General features: G+C 39.2%; 1 protein-coding gene across 1 annotated transcript in view; it reads right to left on the bottom strand.

Annotated features, from left to right (window-relative positions):
* The window catches only part of CFAP54 (cilia and flagella associated protein 54), a 2,749,537-nt gene that overhangs the window by 1,708,422 nt on the left and 1,020,545 nt on the right, over positions 1-20,570 (bottom strand). The window contains exon 26 of the mRNA XM_044087198.1: positions 13,797-13,942. Coding sequence (XP_043943133.1) covers positions 13,797-13,942 — 146 coding nt within the window. The remainder of the gene's footprint in view (positions 1-13,796; positions 13,943-20,570) is intronic.

Raw genomic sequence — 20,570 nt, 5'->3', positions numbered from 1 at the left:
AGCAAGCCCCGCTCCCCTCCCCCTGTAAATTAAATATACCAACTCCAAGGTCGCACTACAGCGGGGTTAGGAAATTAACTTTTCCCCCCACTGTAGTGCGACCTTGGAGTTGGTATATTTAATTTACGGACTACCCGCACTACAGTGCGGTTAGGAAATTAACTTTTTCCCTCACTGTAGTGCGACCTTGGAGTTGGTATATTTAATTTACGGGGGGGTGGGAGGCAGAGCCCCCCCAATTTGGGGGTTGCAGCAGGGCTTGCCCCCCTACATAAACATTGCAAACAGTGTGTGGGATGCTATTTATAGTTGCTTTGTAGTTTTCAATGTTTTGAGATTTGATGTTATGAGTTTTAGATGTTTTGAAGTTTAGATGTTATGGTCTTGATGTTTCTGAGTTTAGATGTTATGAAGAGTAGATGTTTTGATAGTTAACCAAGTAGTCCATGTTTCGGCTGCACATATCTCATCTGTGGATGCTCTGGAGTTGAAAACAGCTGATGTGGCTATTGATCTGGTGGAATGCGTTTTTACAGGGCAGATAACTTGTGGTGGTTATGATATAAATGGAGGTAACACAATCTCTTAGTCATCTTCATAAGGTAACTTTTGTGACAGGTTTTCCCAAAGTTAGACTTGAAAAGGAAATAAATAACTTGTCCGACTTTCTAGACACATTGGTCCTGTTATGGTAAAAATGCAATTGTCTGTGAACATCCAGTAAATGCAAGCAATATTCACCTTTATTGGAGTATGGGGAAGAAAGTGGGCAAATCAATAGTTTGATTAATATTAGATTCTGAGACCACCTCAGGATGAAAGGAAGGGTTGGTTCTCAACAAAATCCTAGCCTTATGAAAAATCAGATAAGGGGGTTTCACACATAATGCTTACATTTCAGAAACCCTCGTGGCAGAAGTAATGGCCACTAGAAAAAGAGTTTTCCACGACAGAAATTTGAGATGGTAAGTCACTGCTGGTTCAAAGGGTGGGAGTACCAGAGTTTGCAAAACCAGGGTCAGATCCCATGGAGCTATACGGTCCTTGAATGGAGGGTTTAGAAGCAAAGAACCTTTAAGAAAACTTTGCACAAATGATGGGCAATTAAAGAATGACCCTCGTAGCCATTGTGGAAATTAGAAATGGCTGCTAATTGAACTTTAATGGTGGAAGCAGAAGCTCCTTGATCAAAAAGGGAAGCTAAAAAGTCTAAAACTTTGTCAACAGGTGCCAGAAAGGGGTCTAGATTATTTGTATGGGCCCAAACTGAAAATCTCTTCTATTTGCTAAGATAGAGTTTCCTGGTGGATGGTTTATGAGAAGCCAGAAGAATTTTTTTGTACTGAGGAAGCTATATTACTCTGCTCAGTGACTGTCAGCTTGAGACTGTGAAGGTTGGGATGCACCAGTCCCTGTGGTCTGGAATTGGGTCTAGAATCCATGGATAGTGAATCAGGTGAGGCCAAAGAAAGGGGAACCAGACTTGTCAGGGCCAAAAGAGTGCAATGAGGATCACTTTGCTTCTCAACCTTTGGGATTTCTTCAAGAACAGGGGAATAAGGGGAAAGGGAGAAAGGCATAGATAAGTCCCAAGGGCCAATCGAGAAGGAAAGCATCTCTCGGGGACTCCTCCTAAGGGAAGATTAGAGCAAAACAGCTGCTGCATTTGTTGTTCATTAGGGAAGCAAAGAAGTCGCAGCAAGGCTGGCCCTATTAACGAAAAATTTTTATCACCACCTTGGGATTGAGAGACCACTCGTGACGCAGGAGAATACATCTGCTCAGTTTGTCAGCTATCACTTTGGAGCTCCCCAGAATATGCATTGCAATTAGAAAGCGGCTGGAAGATATCACCCATTGCCATATCCTGAGACCTTCCCAGCACAGGGGGATACAATCTGGTTCCTTCCTGTTTGTTGATGTACTAAACCACTGACATGTTGTCGGATTGAATTGAAACTGTCCCGGAGGGAGGGCATATTGAACGGCTTGCAATGCTAAGAGCACTGTCCTCAGTTCCAGAACATTGATGTGCAAATTGGCCTCTTGTGGAGAGCAAGTGCCTTAGACTGTTCTTCCCAGATAATGCCCCCCCCCCAACTAATCTGGGAGGTGTCCGTGGTCACTGTAGCCTTGGGCTGAGAGGGAGGGATGACCTAGAAGAATTTCCTCTGACTGCATCCACCAGAATGGCTCCTTCTTGCATTGACTTGTTGCGGTGACTTGTTATTAAAATGGGATAAGTCATTGGATGTGTTAGGATGGACTGTTGTGCAGCTAAGAGCCATTGAAGTAGCCTCATGTGAAACCTTGCCAGAAGTACTAAGGTAATGGTTGCTGCCGTAGCCCCTAAAGCTTGGACAAGAAGAGTGGGGACTTTGTCTTTGGCTATGAGGAATTGTACTTGAAACTTTATCTTATGCAGTCTGTGAACAGGGAAAGAAGCTACACACGAGATTGTACTGAGGCAAGCTCCTATAAACTCTAGGTCTTGTGTTGGAGTCATTTGGGACTTTTCTCTGTTGACTGTGATGACCAAAGAGTTGAAAAGATACAGGATGAAATTTGTGGCTTGAAGCAGTAGATGCCTGGTGTGGGCGGTGAGGAGTCAGTTGTCTAAGTAAGGAAACACCCGGAATCCATGTAGTCTCAAGTGAGCCGTGACACACCCTGGGGGTTGTAGTGAGACCAAAGGGCAGTACTCTGAACTGGAAATGACTGGCTTCTAGCCAAAAGTGGAGAAACCCTTTGGAGAGTTCATCCATTTTTATGTAGTAATACGCGTCTTAAAGGTCTATAGAGAACATTCAATCATTTGGGGCCCTCATTTATAAATCTACAATATTTACACATAATACTTGCTCATATTAGATTAATAACTTGATGACTGTTTGCATTGTATCTTTCTCAGGTTTTACAACACTTATAACTGCCCCTTTGTCCATCAAAAGTATTGGCGTATACATACCAGAGCGCTTCTTCCTTATTTAATTCCTAATCTTCATTAACAACCTCACTGGGTATCCTCGTTTTAGAACAGAGTTATGGTCCTGCCATTTAATCAGATGGCTGCCTCACTAAGAACAGTCATAAACAATTGTTGGGACGGTACTTGAACTAGTGAACTGAAAAGTAATTTGGGTGAAAGACACCACATAGTGTATGGTAGAGGCAGCAACTTGAAGGAAATGATTGAAAGATACAAAGACAAACAGTAAGCTGTAAATCTAATATGAGTAAATGCTATATGTGTAAATATTGTAGATTTATAAATGAGGGCCCCTATGTGACAGCTGAGGGTTATAAAAGGACAGTACAGTGCCCTGGTTGATGTAGTTGCAACAGAAAGATGGTGGTTTATATTGCCCTATGTGCCATTTGTCCAGCGATTTATATAGGGAAGACCATTCTTAAAGTAAGGGAAAGAATGGCCGAACATTTAAGAGATATTAGAACAAAATAACAAACAATGCTCTTTATTGTCACAGTTTGATATGCACTAATTTTAAAAAGTTTTTATTGTTTGTTATAGATATAGTGAACAACAATGACAGAGAGGGCGGTTTTAAAATATTGTTAGAGTTTAGAGAGACAATATGGCAACTCAGATTGAATGCCACAGTTTCTCCTGGTATTAATGAATACTGTTCTATAGCTAGTGCACTCAAATTAAGAGCATTGCAAATTTATAGTTGACTGTCATTTTATTGTATACTTTTTAATTTACTGATATTACTATTTGGTATTCATTTACATTTTAAATATTGTAAGAATATGTACATAGTCCTGTGTTAAGACTTTGTTAAAGGGTGAGAACAAGTTACAGTTAGATTTATTATTATTTCATTTTGTTAGGAGAGTTGTTTTTATTTATACAGAGATCAGTCGTTTAAGAAAGCTGCAATTCTTAACTGTTTAATTGTTTCACAATTGTTTTAGAATTGGACTAACAACATGATTCAAAGCTATATAAGGAGCATGGTATTTTCAAGAAGTTGACTCTGATGATGCCTTTAGGTTTTTAGGCGAAAGTGCTAAGTGTTACTGTTTTTAATGGTGAATAAACCTAAATAATAAATCCGGTTTTCAAGGAGCAGTGGACGTTGTGGTGATTTCATTTTTTTTTTGGTTTTGTTGTGAAGCACCCAGTGTGTTTGTGGCGAGGTTCTTAAGATTTTAGCATCCCTTTTAAAATGAACTTATTATGTCTTTCTACCAAGGTCCTGGTACTGAAGGCCTGGCAGATCGAACAGTCTATATTCAAAAGGGGTGCACCCAAACAGTAAATGCAAGAATGATGCTCATCTGAATTAGGCATCTTTCGTACACAGTCTTGGCACTGCTTGAAACCTGAAGTGCCCTTTTGCTTTTCTGGCATTTTGTAAGTAGAAGAAAGTTCGTCAACAGAAAAACTCACAGATCCAGACATACACACACACACACACACACACACACACACACACACACACACATGACAGATGAAAAAAATCTACCAACGATGGTAGAGAGAAATACCAAGATTGGTAGAATAGAAAAGAAATTTGTACGATGGCAATATATAGAGTTCCCTCAAAAGGTAAAGAGGGAGAGGGGAAGGTCACCAACAATGGTAACGAGGATACCGTGAAGGTATTAAGGGTAGAGAAGCAGAATCACTCAAGAAAAATAAATGAGAAGTAAAATAACAACTAAAGTTTAGAAGGAACAGAAAGTTTTTAAAGAAGATCAATACATTTTTAATTTAGCTGGAGAGTATCGGCTGACGCGTCTTGCTATCAGAGCAGCAAACGAGATCTGAGGTAATGGAGAGAGGGGTGTTGTGGGTATAGTCTTGGCTCGAGAGTTTTTTGGCTGGTGCAAACTGTATAACAGCCGAGCTGGTTCTGAGGACTGGAACTGAGTCCCATTCATCAAGAATGAATGAAGATTGACAACATCAGATCAAATGTTTTAATGCATCATAAAAAGCTACAGTGTAAATGCATTTGTTTGTGACATGAATTTTATATGTAAATACTTGCTTCCTAAGTTAGGTTCATGCATGTAGCTTGTATAGTCTCACTATATATTATAATTGCTATTTGCCATATAAGCTTGTATAGTATGTCATTATTGTTATTCATTATGTAGAGCTTTTCTCCCCAGCTTCTGCTGAAAACAGGGTTCTCATGTCCAGTTGGACAGTACAGGTTAACAAATGCAAAATAAAATAAATAAGATAAATACATTATAAGAAAGGGGCTATAGTCCTTGTACCCTTGAATTCTGTAAATAGACTTCCCAAGCGATATCCAAGATGTTTTTCAGTATATCACTGGGATTTTTTCTGCAAGGGTTCCAACTATCTGGACAGCCTACTGTATTTATTTGTTTGTCTTTTCTACCAGATAAGTTCAACTGGACAAAGTGCATTTTCAACCGAGGCCTGTGAAGAAATGCTGTAGCACATACATTTGAGATGCTCATGACAAAATATGTTTTTACAAAGATATATTACATAAGCAATCACCCACTGCCACACTCTCATAGTTTCTTTGTATTAGGAGTAGGACCTGATTCTTCCCTGCCTATTGATGTACCAAACTACCTTCATGTTGTCAATTTGTATAGAAATCATCCCTGGGAACAAGATGTTCCATGGTTCTTGTAATGCAAGAAGCACTGTTCTCATCTGTGATATACATACCTCTCAACTCCACTGAATTCCTCAGTATTTACTGGTATTGAGGGCAAAATAATGGGATGCCATGAATATCCAAGTGGCTCCCTTCATTCCCAAATTTCCTGGGTTTTTTGAATCCCCCATACCTCTCAACTGTACCAAATTCCTCGATATTTACCAGTTTTGAGGGCAAAATAATGGGATGCCACAAATTCCCAAGTTGCCCCCTTCATTCCCAAATTTCCCATTTTTTTGAATCCCCCAAAGTTGTTGCTGATGTCATCACATGTGGCAGCATGCGCGATAACACCAGCTTCATGATGCAGACTGACACCAGTCAGAATTCTCTGAGTGTTTACCTCTGCTCTGTCTATGTACATTCGTACGTTGATTCGTTGAATGTATTATGGGGTATTTCTTAACATTCTTCTCGTATCTTGCACTCCCAGTGTCCCACTCTCAGGAATCCAGAGTCCTGAAGTAGAGTAGCCAGGAATCAGGAAGGAAAGATCACTCAAAGTGGAGAGGATGAGTAAATCGATCTCTGGCACTGGTGGCTTGACTTCCTCCTCCAGCAGGTAAAAGAATTAAAAAAAAAAAACGACCAGTCCACGACTAGATTTTTCAATATTCATAGCACAGCAAGCCCAGTAGCTCACTGTCCAGATTTTCACAGAATGTCCAAATTTAATTATGACTCATAACCACATGGGACATGGCCATTTTTTTCTGTTCTCTGTGTTTCCATTCCTAATCTCAGTCTGTTAATTGCATTGCTTTTTCTGAGCAATACTGCTGTTAACAGTAGCTCATATTACTACACGCTATTCAATATAAGTTGCAAATGGCACTTTCTTGAATGTGTTTACTGCCAAAATGTATGCTTGTAGTTTGTGTCTGTAAGTGTGTGTGTGTGTGTGTGTGTGTGTGTGTGTGTGTGTGTGTGTGTGTGTGTGTGTGCATGTGTCACAAGAGTCAGTGACAGAGAAAGCGAAACACACTCAATGTAAAAAAAATAATCTCTAATGTGTTACCTCAGACATGTTACTTTGATTCAGTCTTTTTTTTTTCTTCTTTTAATACGTGATGCTAATAAGTATGTAGTAAAGTACACATCACAGAAGACTGCCCTCTGCCTCTACAAGGGCCACCTTTGTTTGTAACCATATATAACATTTTCATTTTTTTTATTTCCTTATCCTTTAGCTGTGTATTCTGAGCAACATTTAAAGTTGAGAGATTGGTCTGTTACTTTTATTGTATTCCTGTTGCCAAGAACAAATGCAAATTTTCTACATTGATCTTGATCTTCATAGCTGCAGTAGATTGTCTAGATACATTCCTTTGCCTGGGGCTCATTTAAATGAATAACATATCATTGATTTTTTTCTGAAATTCTTTAAAATCAACATTTTTACCATAGGTGATTATATTCTGTTTTTAACAAGTCACTATTTTTAATTAAGTGGGAATTCTTATTGGACATCTTTAAAAATGTCTTTACACCCGCTTATTTCTATAAATGCAATAAAATATTAAGATTATAGGGCTGGAAAGTGACACAGTGACTGACGCTTGTGTGTATTCACTAATCTGTGATTGCTGTGATTCATAGTAAAAGACTGATGTTGTGGTAACTCAGGGAATTATTGATACCCTGACAAACAATGATCTTAAAATGAGACCGCTGAATTTTGTCAAATTTTGATCAACTAGGCAGATTGTTGACAGGTGTGCAAGATCAAACAATTCTCAGGGGTTGGGGAATTCCCTTTCCACGGTATTGTGCAATTAGCACTTATAATTAGCAAGAGGTTAGGGGTGCAATGTTTTGTTTAGTTTTTTAAGTTTTAATTTTGGTATGTGCCAAAGCTGTTGCTTAGTGCATGCTTAATGGCATGTCAATATTTGAAATATCAACATTTTCTGGATGACATTTGGGTCTTTCAACTATATTCAGTAGACCCATTGAAATATATAAATAGCAGGGCTTGTTGGAGACAGTTCTCCATGTCTGAGTGTGTAGGAGGTTGCCCTACTTCCCCAGGCAACAATGCTTTTTAATGTGATTGATATAGTTAAGAATTTCAAATGCTGTAGTTAATATCACCTGTTTGCAATTGCACTTATAGCAGCCACATAATTATTACATTTCTATTGAGTGTGAACCTCCCAGACTCTAAGCACTGCTGTATTCTGCTTGCTGTACTTCATTTTTGTCTTTAGATTGTGCAGCTGATGAGAAGTGAAAAGTGTCTGTCATGTTGCGTAGGTAACACAGATCTCTGCAATTCACTAAATACTTAGTTTAGCCAAACTAGAATATATCTGCATTCACAAACAGTAAATGTCTTGGAAGTCTGTAGTGTATGCAGTGCAGAGTTTTAAGTTCAATTTGTTTTTTTTTTTTCATCTAGCTTTAAAAGAAAGTACCTGATTGTAGAAAGTTACCAAACATTTGTGTTGCATTGTTTGACAGGAGTATATTAACCCTTTTTCGAATTACATCAAGGACTCAAAACATAACTTTTTAATTTAAGGCATGCAGAACAGGGCATGGTTTAAAATGTGACACTTGACAGCTAACACTGTTGTGTAAACCATAATACCTGCTGGATAAATCTGTTTTATGTTTATTTGGGATTTATTGGTTTATAGTTTGCATACTTACATTGTCTTTTGTTTTGTCTTTTGCTATTGCTTTGTTGCATTTTGTTTTACTTTAAATTTGTTGCTTTACCTTCAAGTTTTTTCCTTTTAATTCTTTAAAAAAAGTCTTGGTTTGGGTCAGTAAGCAAACATTTGTTTTGCATTTTATGGCTGCAAAAAAAGTGAACTCTATTTTAATTGTGGGAAATCTAAGCAGTAAGATTTTCACTCAAGGCTAGCAGTGCATGAAAATTTTAATCAGCTAGATTTGCCAACTAGAAAATGCTCTGCGATTGGTTTGCATTTTTTGTCTAATAGGTTGTACACTGTTCCTTGTTTTTGCTCTATTTGATTGCAGTTTGTTTTAATTTAAAACACTATTGTTCTGTTAATTTTGCATTTATTCTTCAGTTTGCGTTTAAAAGTTGGTATCCTACAATTCCACTGGAGTGGGTGGGGTAACATAACTCTATGCAAATTTATTGTTAATCAGAATACAGATTTTTGACCAGTTGTCCGTATTTTTCATGGGCCTTTGTCCAGATTTTATATGATCCCAGGTATGCTGGTGTGAAGTCTGGCCTCCTTGTGTACATGTGCCTTGGACCATCCTACCCAAAGGATCACCACTGTTATGATGAGTATGATGAGTTTGATTACAAATGGTCTTCCTAGGAAATCAAAGGGAGAAGTCGATCACCAACATACCAGACTCTGCAAGGATGGATGATTATTATCAAGGCCGGATGATCTCTTATGTGTGACCATTGTGTCTTGAGTATCCAATGTACTATTTTCATACTGAATCGAGACAGATGTACTAATAGTATATCAATCATAGGACTTGAAGGACTAGGGCTACTGGTGGGGACATGAGAACTGAAAGGGGTTTGACTGCCTTATGATCTTAACCCTTTTTGTAGGAAAAACAATGCTTGCAGTTGTGTGCAGGTGGCATACTATGAACTGAAATGAGTTGGTTGCAGAACTGATTTTTCATAGTTTACAGAAATGGTCTCTAGCCTTGATCAAGGATTCTTTTGTTGTGGCAACAAGGAGCCAATTGTCTAGATATGGAAACGTGATTCCCTTGTAGCCTCAGGTGAGATACTGCCACTACCATGCACTTAGTGAACACTGGGATGTGGTGGGGGGATGCTGTATGGTGACTGAAATGTAAGGCTCTGAGCTGAAAGTAACTGGTTCCCATTCAGTAGCATAGGTATCTTTGGGATCTCTTGGCTATTTTGAAATGAAGATAAGCATCTTGAAGATCAATGCGGCACACCCACTCATTTGCCTACAGACAAGGCAAAATTGCTTACACTATGACCATTCTGAAAGTTTTTTTTTTTTTCACGTACTGGTTGATTTCACTTAAGTCCAAGAATGGCCTGATGTTCTTGTTTTTCTTTGGAACAAAAAAGAATCTTGAATAAAATCTTTATTCTGTCTGACCTGGCTAGAGACCTCATGTATAGCTCTTTTTTTTCTAGAAGAGAGAGAATTTCTCTTACTGCTGCTTTCTGCTGACAATGTGGCACATCTGGGAGCAGATAATGTGGTAAGGAATGGTGGAGGACAGAAGGGAATTGTATAGCCTCTGGATATTGCTCTCTAACCCAAAAATCTGAGTGATGCCATCCACGCTGTAGAAGAGACAGATAGATGACTCTTGACTACCTCCAGAGCGGAGCAGCCAGGCAGCCCTTCAGGGGTGGTTGGAATGTCTGTCTGTCTACCTGTCAGAGAAAGGCTCGCAATATTCTTGGTTCTGTGGACCCCCTCAACATCCTGATTTGTATCCACTGAAGGAGTTATGTCTGCCACAGACACTCCTAGCAGAAGTGGATTCAAAAGGTTGATACCAGGATTTTTTAAACTATATGGATTTGGACCACTTATGATTCTGGTTTTAAGATCCCTGTGGGGTCTCAAATTTAATTCCTGTGGCAGATGTATTCCCATCCTGCTCACACTTCTGCATCTTATTATTAACATATAGACCACACCACAAAGCTCTTTAATATGGGTCATTTGTAACAGGTGATTTAAAGTTGACTGTGAAGTTGCAAAGATGAAGCCAGGCTTAATGTATCATCATAATATTTGCTCCAGCAGCTAGATCACCTGCATTATGCATAAACTGTATGAAGAAATTAGTGATAATGAACATAGTGTCCAATGTGGCCACTAGCTGGTTCCTATAGTCAGGTATAGGTGATCTTTATAAAGAGGTTAGTGTTTTTTAGACTAGGTCCCTATGAAAAAAGTTTATATGGGTGATGTAGTTCAAGATCCTGACAACAAAGATACCTAAAGCATACACCAGCTTCCCCATGATGTCCATCACCTTAGACTCCTTGGTGGGTAGGTGGGTAGGTGGATAGGTGGTCTGCTGCTATATCTGCCACAGTAATAAAATCCACAACTGGACCTTTGGAACAAAACTGAATGTCTCTTGGGAGGACTTCCTGAAGACAGTTTCAGAGGCATCAAGTTCCTGCCATGCTTTCCTGGAGTCAAGAAGGTGGTCCACTGGAGATACCACCCAAGATATAGAAGAGGCCAAATCATAGGGGTCAAACAGGACCTCCTCATTCTGAGAGGGTGGATCTGTGGGCCAGGATCCCTTCTATTTCAGCAATTCAGGATGTCAACATAAATTGGTGTCTTCCAGAAGGGAATGAGGGGAATTCTATTGAGCATCTGAGTTCATAGCCAAAGTGACCAACTCAGTAAGGGAGTCTATGCTTTTGTATGGTCTCTCTTTTTAGAAATTCTGTCAGGGGTGAGTCTGAGTCACCACAGGACTGATCCTGTAACTGAATAGACTTTGTGAGACTATTTCCACATCTTTGATCCTGGGAAGCAAGAAGGGGTTGAAGCAGTGATGAAAAGGTGTTTTGGGGTGGAGCTGGAAATGAAGAAACTTGCATACCAGTTCTCAAAAGAGAAACTATAATCTATTCCATACCCTTAAAAGCCAAATGCACATCTGCTGGATCCAAGAAAACCCCATTGAGTACAGCAGCTACCCCTGCCAAGAAAGAAGTAGGCTGCACCAATGAGGGACTCCCTGAAGCTGACATAGCAGAGGGCCCCAGGGAAGAGATTGGTGCCTCAGCCTCAAAGTCTGACAACTCCAACACTGAGAAAGGAACCATGTGGGAAGGATCCAAAACTATTGAATCTGAAACCTGGACTAGGAGGGGAGCAAAGATGGGAGATAATGGACCAACCCTTTCTCCCCTTGAGAGAGAGGGGATGGAAGGACACCCTTTTTTGATTTGGTCCTTGAGGAAAACTTTCACCATATGATCCCTGTAGTGAACATACAATTGGTACAGGTATCTGTCTTATACACAAAGAATGCAGGAAGAGGAGTTGCCATCAGTTTAGCCTCTGAACTACCTTACTGTAAAGGTATAAAGTCAGATAGCCAAATAAACTGCATGACACATAACTCTCACAGTAATGTGTACTATACAAAGCTAATTTTAATAAATAAGTGCAGTTATGACTGCTTTGATGAACTAGACCAAAGAAGACCCTAATGGATGAAAACATATTTGTAAAAAATATCTGTCCTCTTAGGAGACTCAAAATAAAAGAATAAATCTGAACACCATTCCATTTCAGAAGTTAGCCTTCTTACATGAGAATGCTAGGGTAAGGCATATTTTTCTGAATAGATTGACTTCTTCAGTATCTTCTTAAATGGAAATGTGACTGACAAAACAACATCCATTATTAAGGAATACCGTGACAGACATCTATCATGAAGACAAAGAACAGGTTCCTTCTTTCAAGAGAATAGGAAGGTCAAGGTAGTGGAAGGGTTGTAAAGGGGGATATTCATCCTTGTCCCATTGAAGAGCTATCCACATCACACACTCATCTGAAAGTTTCCTATAATCACTTTGGAATACTGGGAGGGGTATGGCTGACATTGACTCCTTTGTCAGTTCCTTCACTGTTTCCTTGTATTCATTTCTGAACTGTCCTTTCACAGTATTGCTCATGAGGGTTTGCTAGAAAGATTTGCAAATTTACTCTAAAATTCTCACCTTTGACCTTGTTCCTTTTTGTGTTTTTGCCCTTAAGGGATCTTTATGTTTTGTAATTCATTTCATTAAGAAATGACAGAAGGGGATTTTTTTTCAATATGGATGAAAACCTTCTGGAGGGTCTCTACCAGTTACAACCCTTTGATATCTCTCTGTTGGAAAGCATGGAGGCCTGAAGCAAAGAAATACACTATCTTCTTCTATGTGAAAAAACAAGAAAACATGGAAATACACTTCTTCTTTCGGCTTTTCCTGGTTAGGGGTTGCCACAGCGGATCACCTATCCGCTCATGATTGGCAGTGGAGTTTTACAGTGTCGAGTTGCCAGCCCGGCGCCCAACCTTCCATAGAAGGCACACACACACACACACACACACACACACACACACACACACACACACACACACACACACACACACACACACACACACACACACACACACACACTCGCACACACTCACACTCACACCTAGAGCCAATTTTAAGTGTCCAATCCACCTGCAGCACGTCTTTGGGATGTGGGAGGAAACCGGAGCACCCAGAGGAAACCCACGCGACCACAGGGAGGACATGCAGACTCCGCACAGAAGGCACCCCAGCCGAGGATCAAACCAGAGAACCTCTTGCTGTGAGGCGACAATGCTAACCACTGCACCACCGTGGCCGCCCCAAAACATGGAAATACACTAAAATTAGTAAAACCATAGAAACTGGATACTGTCAAAGGAGCAGTAAATGTTATGAAATACTACTTTATTAAAAATACAAATAAAAACATTAAGCGCTTTTGACCTGTTTGAATGTAGACCATCAAAAAGTTGTACACACAGTAAAACGCTACAATTTAAATGCATTTGTCATGTAACCTGTACAATCAGCTAATTATCCAAAGTAATCACTAATTTACATTGAAAGATTATGTATTGCAAGACAAAATAAACTGTTAATTAACTCACACAAAATTCTAACCATTCTTACTGGAAAATGAGTGAATTCCTTAATTTATCATAGCTATTTGTAAATACATAACTTGTCATTTCAAAGCAGTAAGAACTTAATGAAAGTTAATGTCTTAATTATCCAGTGATACATTTACGAACACACCACTTTAATGAGCTCAGTGAGGGCTTACTCACAGGAACAGTGCTGTAAATGTTTTTTCACTGATGAAGGGACCATTTTATTCTGACTGCCAGAATGCTACTTCTCAAAGAAAAAATCTTTCATTTCAGTTATTTGCAATAAAACAGTAGGCAAGGATTCAACAAACATGCTTCAAAACACTGATCAGTTCTTCCTGTCAAGCATTTATTTACACTTAAAAGATATTTTAAAGAGCTTTTTTTCCCTCCAAGTAAATAATTTCATTACAATCTATTTTACTTATGGTTTAAATTATCATTTCAGTTAGGTACCTTTTCAGAGACATTTCATGTCTGTTTCTTCTTCTAGAAGTCTTCAACTGACCCTCAGTTGGTGAAGAGGAAGTGCAAATAAAATGATTCCACAAAACTGAAAAGGCTTTCTTAGCAACTGGATAACAGGCAGTCCGAAAAGCAACCTGAATTAACACAATCAAAAAGAATACATGCATGTTATATTCATAGTGCTAGCAGACCACCTAGATAAGCAAATCAGTTTCCTAGCATAAATTCTATATAATCTAATAACCATCCAAGGATACTTGATGCAGTGACAGCTCCCTTAATGGAACTACTACATCTGTTACTCCTAAGTTTGTATAGTTGCTATCTAAGGGGAATCCTGTAGCTAACTATGATATGATAAGGGGTTTTATCAGTGGTGGCTGGTGACTTCAAATCAAATCAAAGGGGGGCTGCAGGAGACAGGTGAATGGGTGGGGGTCAATGGGAAGGCTGTGGCCAACTAGAAAGGGGAGGAGCTATGCTCAAAACCACAAAAACTGTAACTTTAATTAAATACGCTGCCCTGGGTTCCAAACCATCATTATGAGAGTCCAAGCAAGACAAAATGAAGTGTAGAAGAAAAAAATATTTCAATGCATTGGCTGCATGGCAGCTTACTTAATATCTAGATGGAAACAAAAAGGTTGTGAGGCATGAAAAAATAAATTACTTTTTAAATACAGTACTGGAATGCCAGTCAAAATCAAGTATAAGAAAAACAAGCATGACTCAACTCAAACCACTTCTCCTTGCAATGCAGTTCTAATTATAATTTATATTCAGCTTTATTAAAGTACCAAGTAACATGCTGAAATATAGCAATCTCTGTGATACCCCCACTTGTAAAAATGTTTCTTATCCAAAAAAGACCTGCTGCCTGACAACTATCTACTTGTTTCATGGGGAAAACATGATAAAAGTAAAAAATGAAAAGCAAACAAGAAACAAGCTCAAGATACATTGCTTACAGGATTACTATACAGGTAATGGACCACACATGATAGATTGGCATTCTGTTTTGTGTACAGGTAAAGTCTGCAAAGATGACTGCAAGTCTCCAAAAAATGTAATGAGCTTCTTAAAATAATGTAATCCTGTCCTTTATTACAAATACTGTCATATGCATTTCAATACCCAAGGCTTATACATTATCTAGTTATGTAAGTATTCTCTGCATGGCAACAGCAGAAAGGTTTTCAGTGTTGGCAGTTCTTTAACAGTATGCTTAGTAAAGCTTACTTGCATCTTACATTCTCAGACAAGCTTACCCGATGGTCATTAAAGCATTGCTACTTCAACACAGAGCAACAGGCACTTTCTGAGTAATAATACGCATAAATCAACAGTATAAAAATATGACAAAAAACAGAACATTCTGCAAAATCAAGGACAGTATAAAAAGTAGCACTTGTGTCTACCTCGGATGGGGGGATACTCTGCACATTTACACTGCATAACTGCTCCTTGCCTTGCTTGGACACAACCATAGTCACTACATGGGGGAGTGGGGTGCAACAGGTATGCCACAATTTGAAATGTCTCTGGCTGACTGTGATGGCCCTGACACATTTGTCATACCTCTCAACCTCAGAACAAGAAATATGGACAGAGCCATACATAGAAGTGGGACAAAGGCCCAAAAATAAGGACAATTTTTAAATATTGCTCTTATAAACTTAGAAAGATAATAGAATAGTAGGTCTTGCATTAGTATGAATTTTCTGAAAGGTACAAAATCTGAAACTGAAATGTCTGTCATTATTTTCTAACTTCAGGCTTTAATGATTTGCCATTAATTTGCCAAAAAACACAATTTTATGAAAAATGGACCAAAAATGTGATGCAAAAATATAAAATAGCCACACAATACAGCTGGGAACCTATCAAAGAAGAGGCACTATTTAATATTAGTTCTGCTAACTTGAGCAGCTGACAAAATAAAGGAATCTACATGCATTTCTGAAATAAAAGTAACTCTGATTATTACAGTTATTTCTTAATTGTAAGTCCTCCACGTTTTCTTCCAAAATTGCCTTTTTGCGGTGGGATTATTAGGGGAAGAGCAATACTTTGAGCCAAAATCGCGGACAGTTGAGAGGTTTGGATATGCCTAATTCTATAAAGCAATTTATTTGCATGTACCTATCAACCTGTTAATGCAGGAAATCTGGACAAGGCCAAATATACTGGGGGAACATATAAACAGTACTATAAATTGTTGTATAAACTGAGAAAATTGATAGAATAACAGGTCTTGCTTTAGCATGCATTTTTCTGAAGGTTATGAAGTCTGAAACTCAGTGTCTGTCATTATTTAGTGACTTAATTCCTAAATTATTTGCCAGAAAACCACACATTTTCCGAGGAACAAACCAAAAATAAGAAGCAAAAATCTATTCATTCTGTGAAAACCTGGACAGTTGAGAGGTATAGTTCAGCCGGGGCTATCTTTGAGTTTGCCGCCCACCCCCCTCACAAAATCATGGTGGAATGGAGCCTCCCCCCTGCAGCCATTCCAATGAACCATTACTTGGCTATTTCACCCCATTTACCATAAACACTAATGTGCATACTTATTTACTTTTACAATGATTTGGACTACATTTGAAAGTTTTATTTTGCATTTTACAGCACAAACACTAAGACATCTGCTAAATAAAGCAATGCACTCTCACAATGAAAACAGACTTAGCATTAAAACTTCACTGCCTTTGAAACTCACATTCATTGAAAAAGCATTGAAACCCACATTCAAAGAAAATACATTTTGCCAGTGGCAGATAAAGATTAACTTTGGGCTGTTTTCAAATCATAGACCCCCTTGCACACGAAACATACATGTGGTCTTTGATACACCTTCCTGATTGTATTAAATTATATTCCTTGTACAATATAGTACAGTTGCTAGAGGGCATTTTAAATTTGTTTTGAACATTTTTCCAGTAAACAATGAAACAAAATGCATGCACTAATAATGACAAAACTGCCCAGTTCAGAACATTTTTCCAGTAAACAATGAAACAAAATGCATGCACCAATAACAACAAAACTGCCCAATTCAGAACATTTCTATCATAACAGTCTACTCAAACTTCTACAGTCCACCAGTATCAATAAATATGCACAATCTCTGAAGAAGTAAAAGTCATCTAAATAATTCCACAGTAAAGAAATCTGTAACTAATGAAGAGGTTGCTGCTAGCAAACAACTTTATATTTCATTGTTTCATCTACAAATAAAGTGCCTGTTGCCCTTGAGGAATAAATTGCCTAAGTTGCATTAAAAAATGATAAGCTAGTAATATTACAATAGGGAATGGATAGCAAACTGACAACAGGTCCATAGATACTAGGTATCTTCACCAAAAAGGACTGCAGCATCCACCGCCTTTACAATACAGTACAGTATGAGCAATGCATTTACTTACTGTGGGAGTAGAACCCAGAGCCTTCTGCATCAAAAGCAAGTACACTACTTATTGTGCTATTAACAACACAAGCAGACTTGGCATAAGCAGCACTAAACTTTTGTTCCCCTGCAGTTCTCAGCTTCTTGTAAAATCTACTTGACATTCACCTGCATCTCTGAACTTTGCAGCACAAAAAATCTGGAAAAATCCAAAATTTATGGGTGGGGAGCAAAAGACCAAAACATAGGGACACATTTTAAACATTGCTTGTATAATGTTGGGAAGTTGTTAGAATAAAATGCTGTGTTACCATCATACATTTCACTGCCAAGTATTGAACCCAGGACCCTGTGCAAAACAGTTAGAGCAACATACCACTATGCCAAATCATCTGTTTTATGAAAGAAAGGAAGACTGAAACTTAAATGGCTACCATTTAGTGAATTCAGTTCTCAATATAGCTGTCAACATTGTAGCTCAAAACACCCGAACAAAGCCAATAATGGGGGAATACGCCCCCAAATATATTCAGTTAGTTCAGTTATCACCATAGCTCTCAACCTGGACAAAGCCAATAATGGGGGAATACAGTCCTAATAACATTGACAAATATCCATTGAGGACACCAGAGCAAACCCACAGAGGACATGCAGACTCCACACAGAAAGCACCCCAGCCAAGAATCAAACCAGACAAACTGTAGCTGTCAGGCAACAATGTTATCACTGCACTACTGGCTGTGTTAAGTAACAAAAATACAGAAACCACAGATTTTATGAGGAACAGAACAGAAAAAATATGAGGCAAAAATCTGCAAATGTTTTACAAATGGTGGTGGGTAGGGGATTCAGACTCTCGTCACTTGGGCCCAAGGTACAGGGTTCAAACCTTATTATTTACCCACCACCATATAGCAACTGAGGCATTTCACACACACACAGAGATCTTCCATGAGCTATGGTAGCAATTCTGTCCTCTGCAGCAGCCTGTTGATTCCCTGTCCTCCATAACAGCCTGTGCAGGCTTTCTGGGTCTCCCTAGAAGACATGAGTAGGCTGGAGCCTCCAGCCTGTGGGTGATGCAGTCTGGTGTTCTTGCTGTCACCACTGCACAGACCTCTAGGCTGGCAGGGTGGAGTTCCCTGTCTGGACTGCCTAACAGAGCAGTCTGGAGTTCAGGAATGAAGCACGCATACGTGCGGAGTTCTGGACTGAATAACACAGCAGTCAGGAACTAAGCATGCATGTGTGGTTCTGGGACTACTCGTAAATGCTTTTTTTAAGTTTATATTTTATTTTCTACAGTAGTGGGGAATTTAGTTTATTCCTTTTACAGGTGGGGGGGCTGCAGTCCTATAGCACGGGCCGCCCTTGGGTTTTATTAATAGTAAGGTGGATACGGAAGAATTCCAGGTCATTATCTTGTCTAGTGAACATGGAGGTGAAACATTTTTTTAAGAATATGGAGACACCACTGCCTTTAGTGCCTTCAAATAATGTATGGTAGACTTTGAAACCCTGTACTGATGGAGTGGTCTCACTGGTCTTGAACCAGGCCTCTGAAACAATGCATATTTATCAGTGTTTTTCAGGGTAAGGAGTGCTTTTTGGGAGTAGAGTTTTTGTTAAGGTTTCTAGCATTCAGCAGTAATACCTTCATGCGATCTGGATTCTGCCCTGTGATGTTGGAAGCTTTTGGAGAGAGTGACATTGTCTAAACAGGGCACTATGGGGGGTAGACAAGGATTTAGGAAACTTTAGACATAAAGGAAGGATTATTCCTAAGGGATGGCCTATCGTTGAGAAAGAAGAGAAGAGGAGAGGAGAGGAGAGAAGAAAAGAGAAGAGAAGGAGAGGCCATAAGGACTTGCAGCTCAGAAACTCTTTGATGAAGTAAGGGTTACCGTAGTCTTCCATGTACAAAAGTTTAGAAAGGAAGGAGAGGCTGGATCAGAAGGAGGGTCACCTTTTCCAAGACATAATTAAGGTTCCAAGGATGAAGAAGATAAAGAAGAGATTTTTGGAGGCCTGATATGAAGTACAAATTTTAGAAATTGTTTAATCTCAAAATGTGCAGAAAGAGGTGGATCCAAAGTCCAGCATTTGAAGATGGCTGACAAATGTGTTTTAATGGAAGAATATGCCACACCTGAATTGAGCATCTCACACAGATGAGAAAGAATAGTAAGAATATAAATATGATAAGGGTTCTGTTCTTTCTTCTGGCACCAAATAAAACATCTCATCCACTTGGAAGCATAAGATTTTTTCTTGTAGCAGGATTTCTAGCTTCCTGTAATACCCATAGCATGTCCTCAGAAAATAAGTGCCTGGATGGTATTATAGTCATATCATCCAAACTGCCAGGTTTAGAGTTTACAAGTTTGGCAGAATGAGAGAAACCTTCTGTTGTGTGAGTACAGTCCATCTGGTGGGGTGATGTGTGGCTATTGCCCTTGGCCAATTGGAAAAGAAGGGAGAAACAGTATTGTCTGGGCCATAAGGGAGTCACTAACAGCATATTTGTGCTGTCTTTGATTTTGAGCAGGACCTTCAAAATCATTAAGAAATAGTAGAAAAGCATAAAGGAGTTCCCCCTTTAAGATTGACATGTCATCCTTTCTCCAAGCCTTTGGGCACACAACTCTGGAGCAAAAGAATCTGAGCTGCCTGTCCAGAATAGAGGCAAATAGATCTATTTGGGGAGTTTCCCCACTAATGGATAATCTATATGAATACCTTTTTGTTCAACTTCCATTTATGAGGGTCTGCCTTGGCTCTACTCAGGAAGTCTGGCACTTTATTCATCTCTGAGGGGATGTAAACTACCTGAAGAAAGAGGTAGGGCTAGACAGCTAGCTCCCATGTTGTCATGGCAAGTTTGCAGAAATAAGGTTTTGTCCCTCCCTGTTTATGTACCACAGTACATTGGTATTGTCTGTAAGGAGTTGGAGGGTTCTTGGAGACCAAAGTTGATGTTAAGAATGAAGAGCCAGGATCAATGCTTTCATTTCCTTGACATCTGTCTGTTTGCTTCTTTCCTGCCTTGATCATATACCTTGCACTTTTATGTTCACAGAACATGCTCCACAAGCCAAGTTTGAATCAACTGTGGACATTTCCTGGCAAGGAGCTGGAACCAGAAAGGGTTCTCCTGGGCTGAGTGATATTTAGTTGGCCTACCAAAAAATTCCTTCTTTATGAAGGGCAAGAGAGGAAATAAGAAGTTCAAGGGGGTGGGCTTGCTGTGCCCATATTAGTTTGTGCTACCACTGAATCTTTCTCATGGAATCTGGCAAAAGATTTCATTTATATGGTTAAAGCTAAATACCCCAGGGATCTCAATTTCTGTC

The sequence above is a fragment of the Protopterus annectens genome, chromosome 11.part0 (assembly GCF_019279795.1).
Source record: "Protopterus annectens isolate FY-2018-M chromosome 11.part0, PAN1.0, whole genome shotgun sequence".
Lineage (NCBI taxonomy): Eukaryota > Metazoa > Chordata > Ceratodontiformes > Protopteridae > Protopterus > Protopterus annectens.
This window is presented reverse-complemented; position numbering and strand designations above follow the sequence as displayed.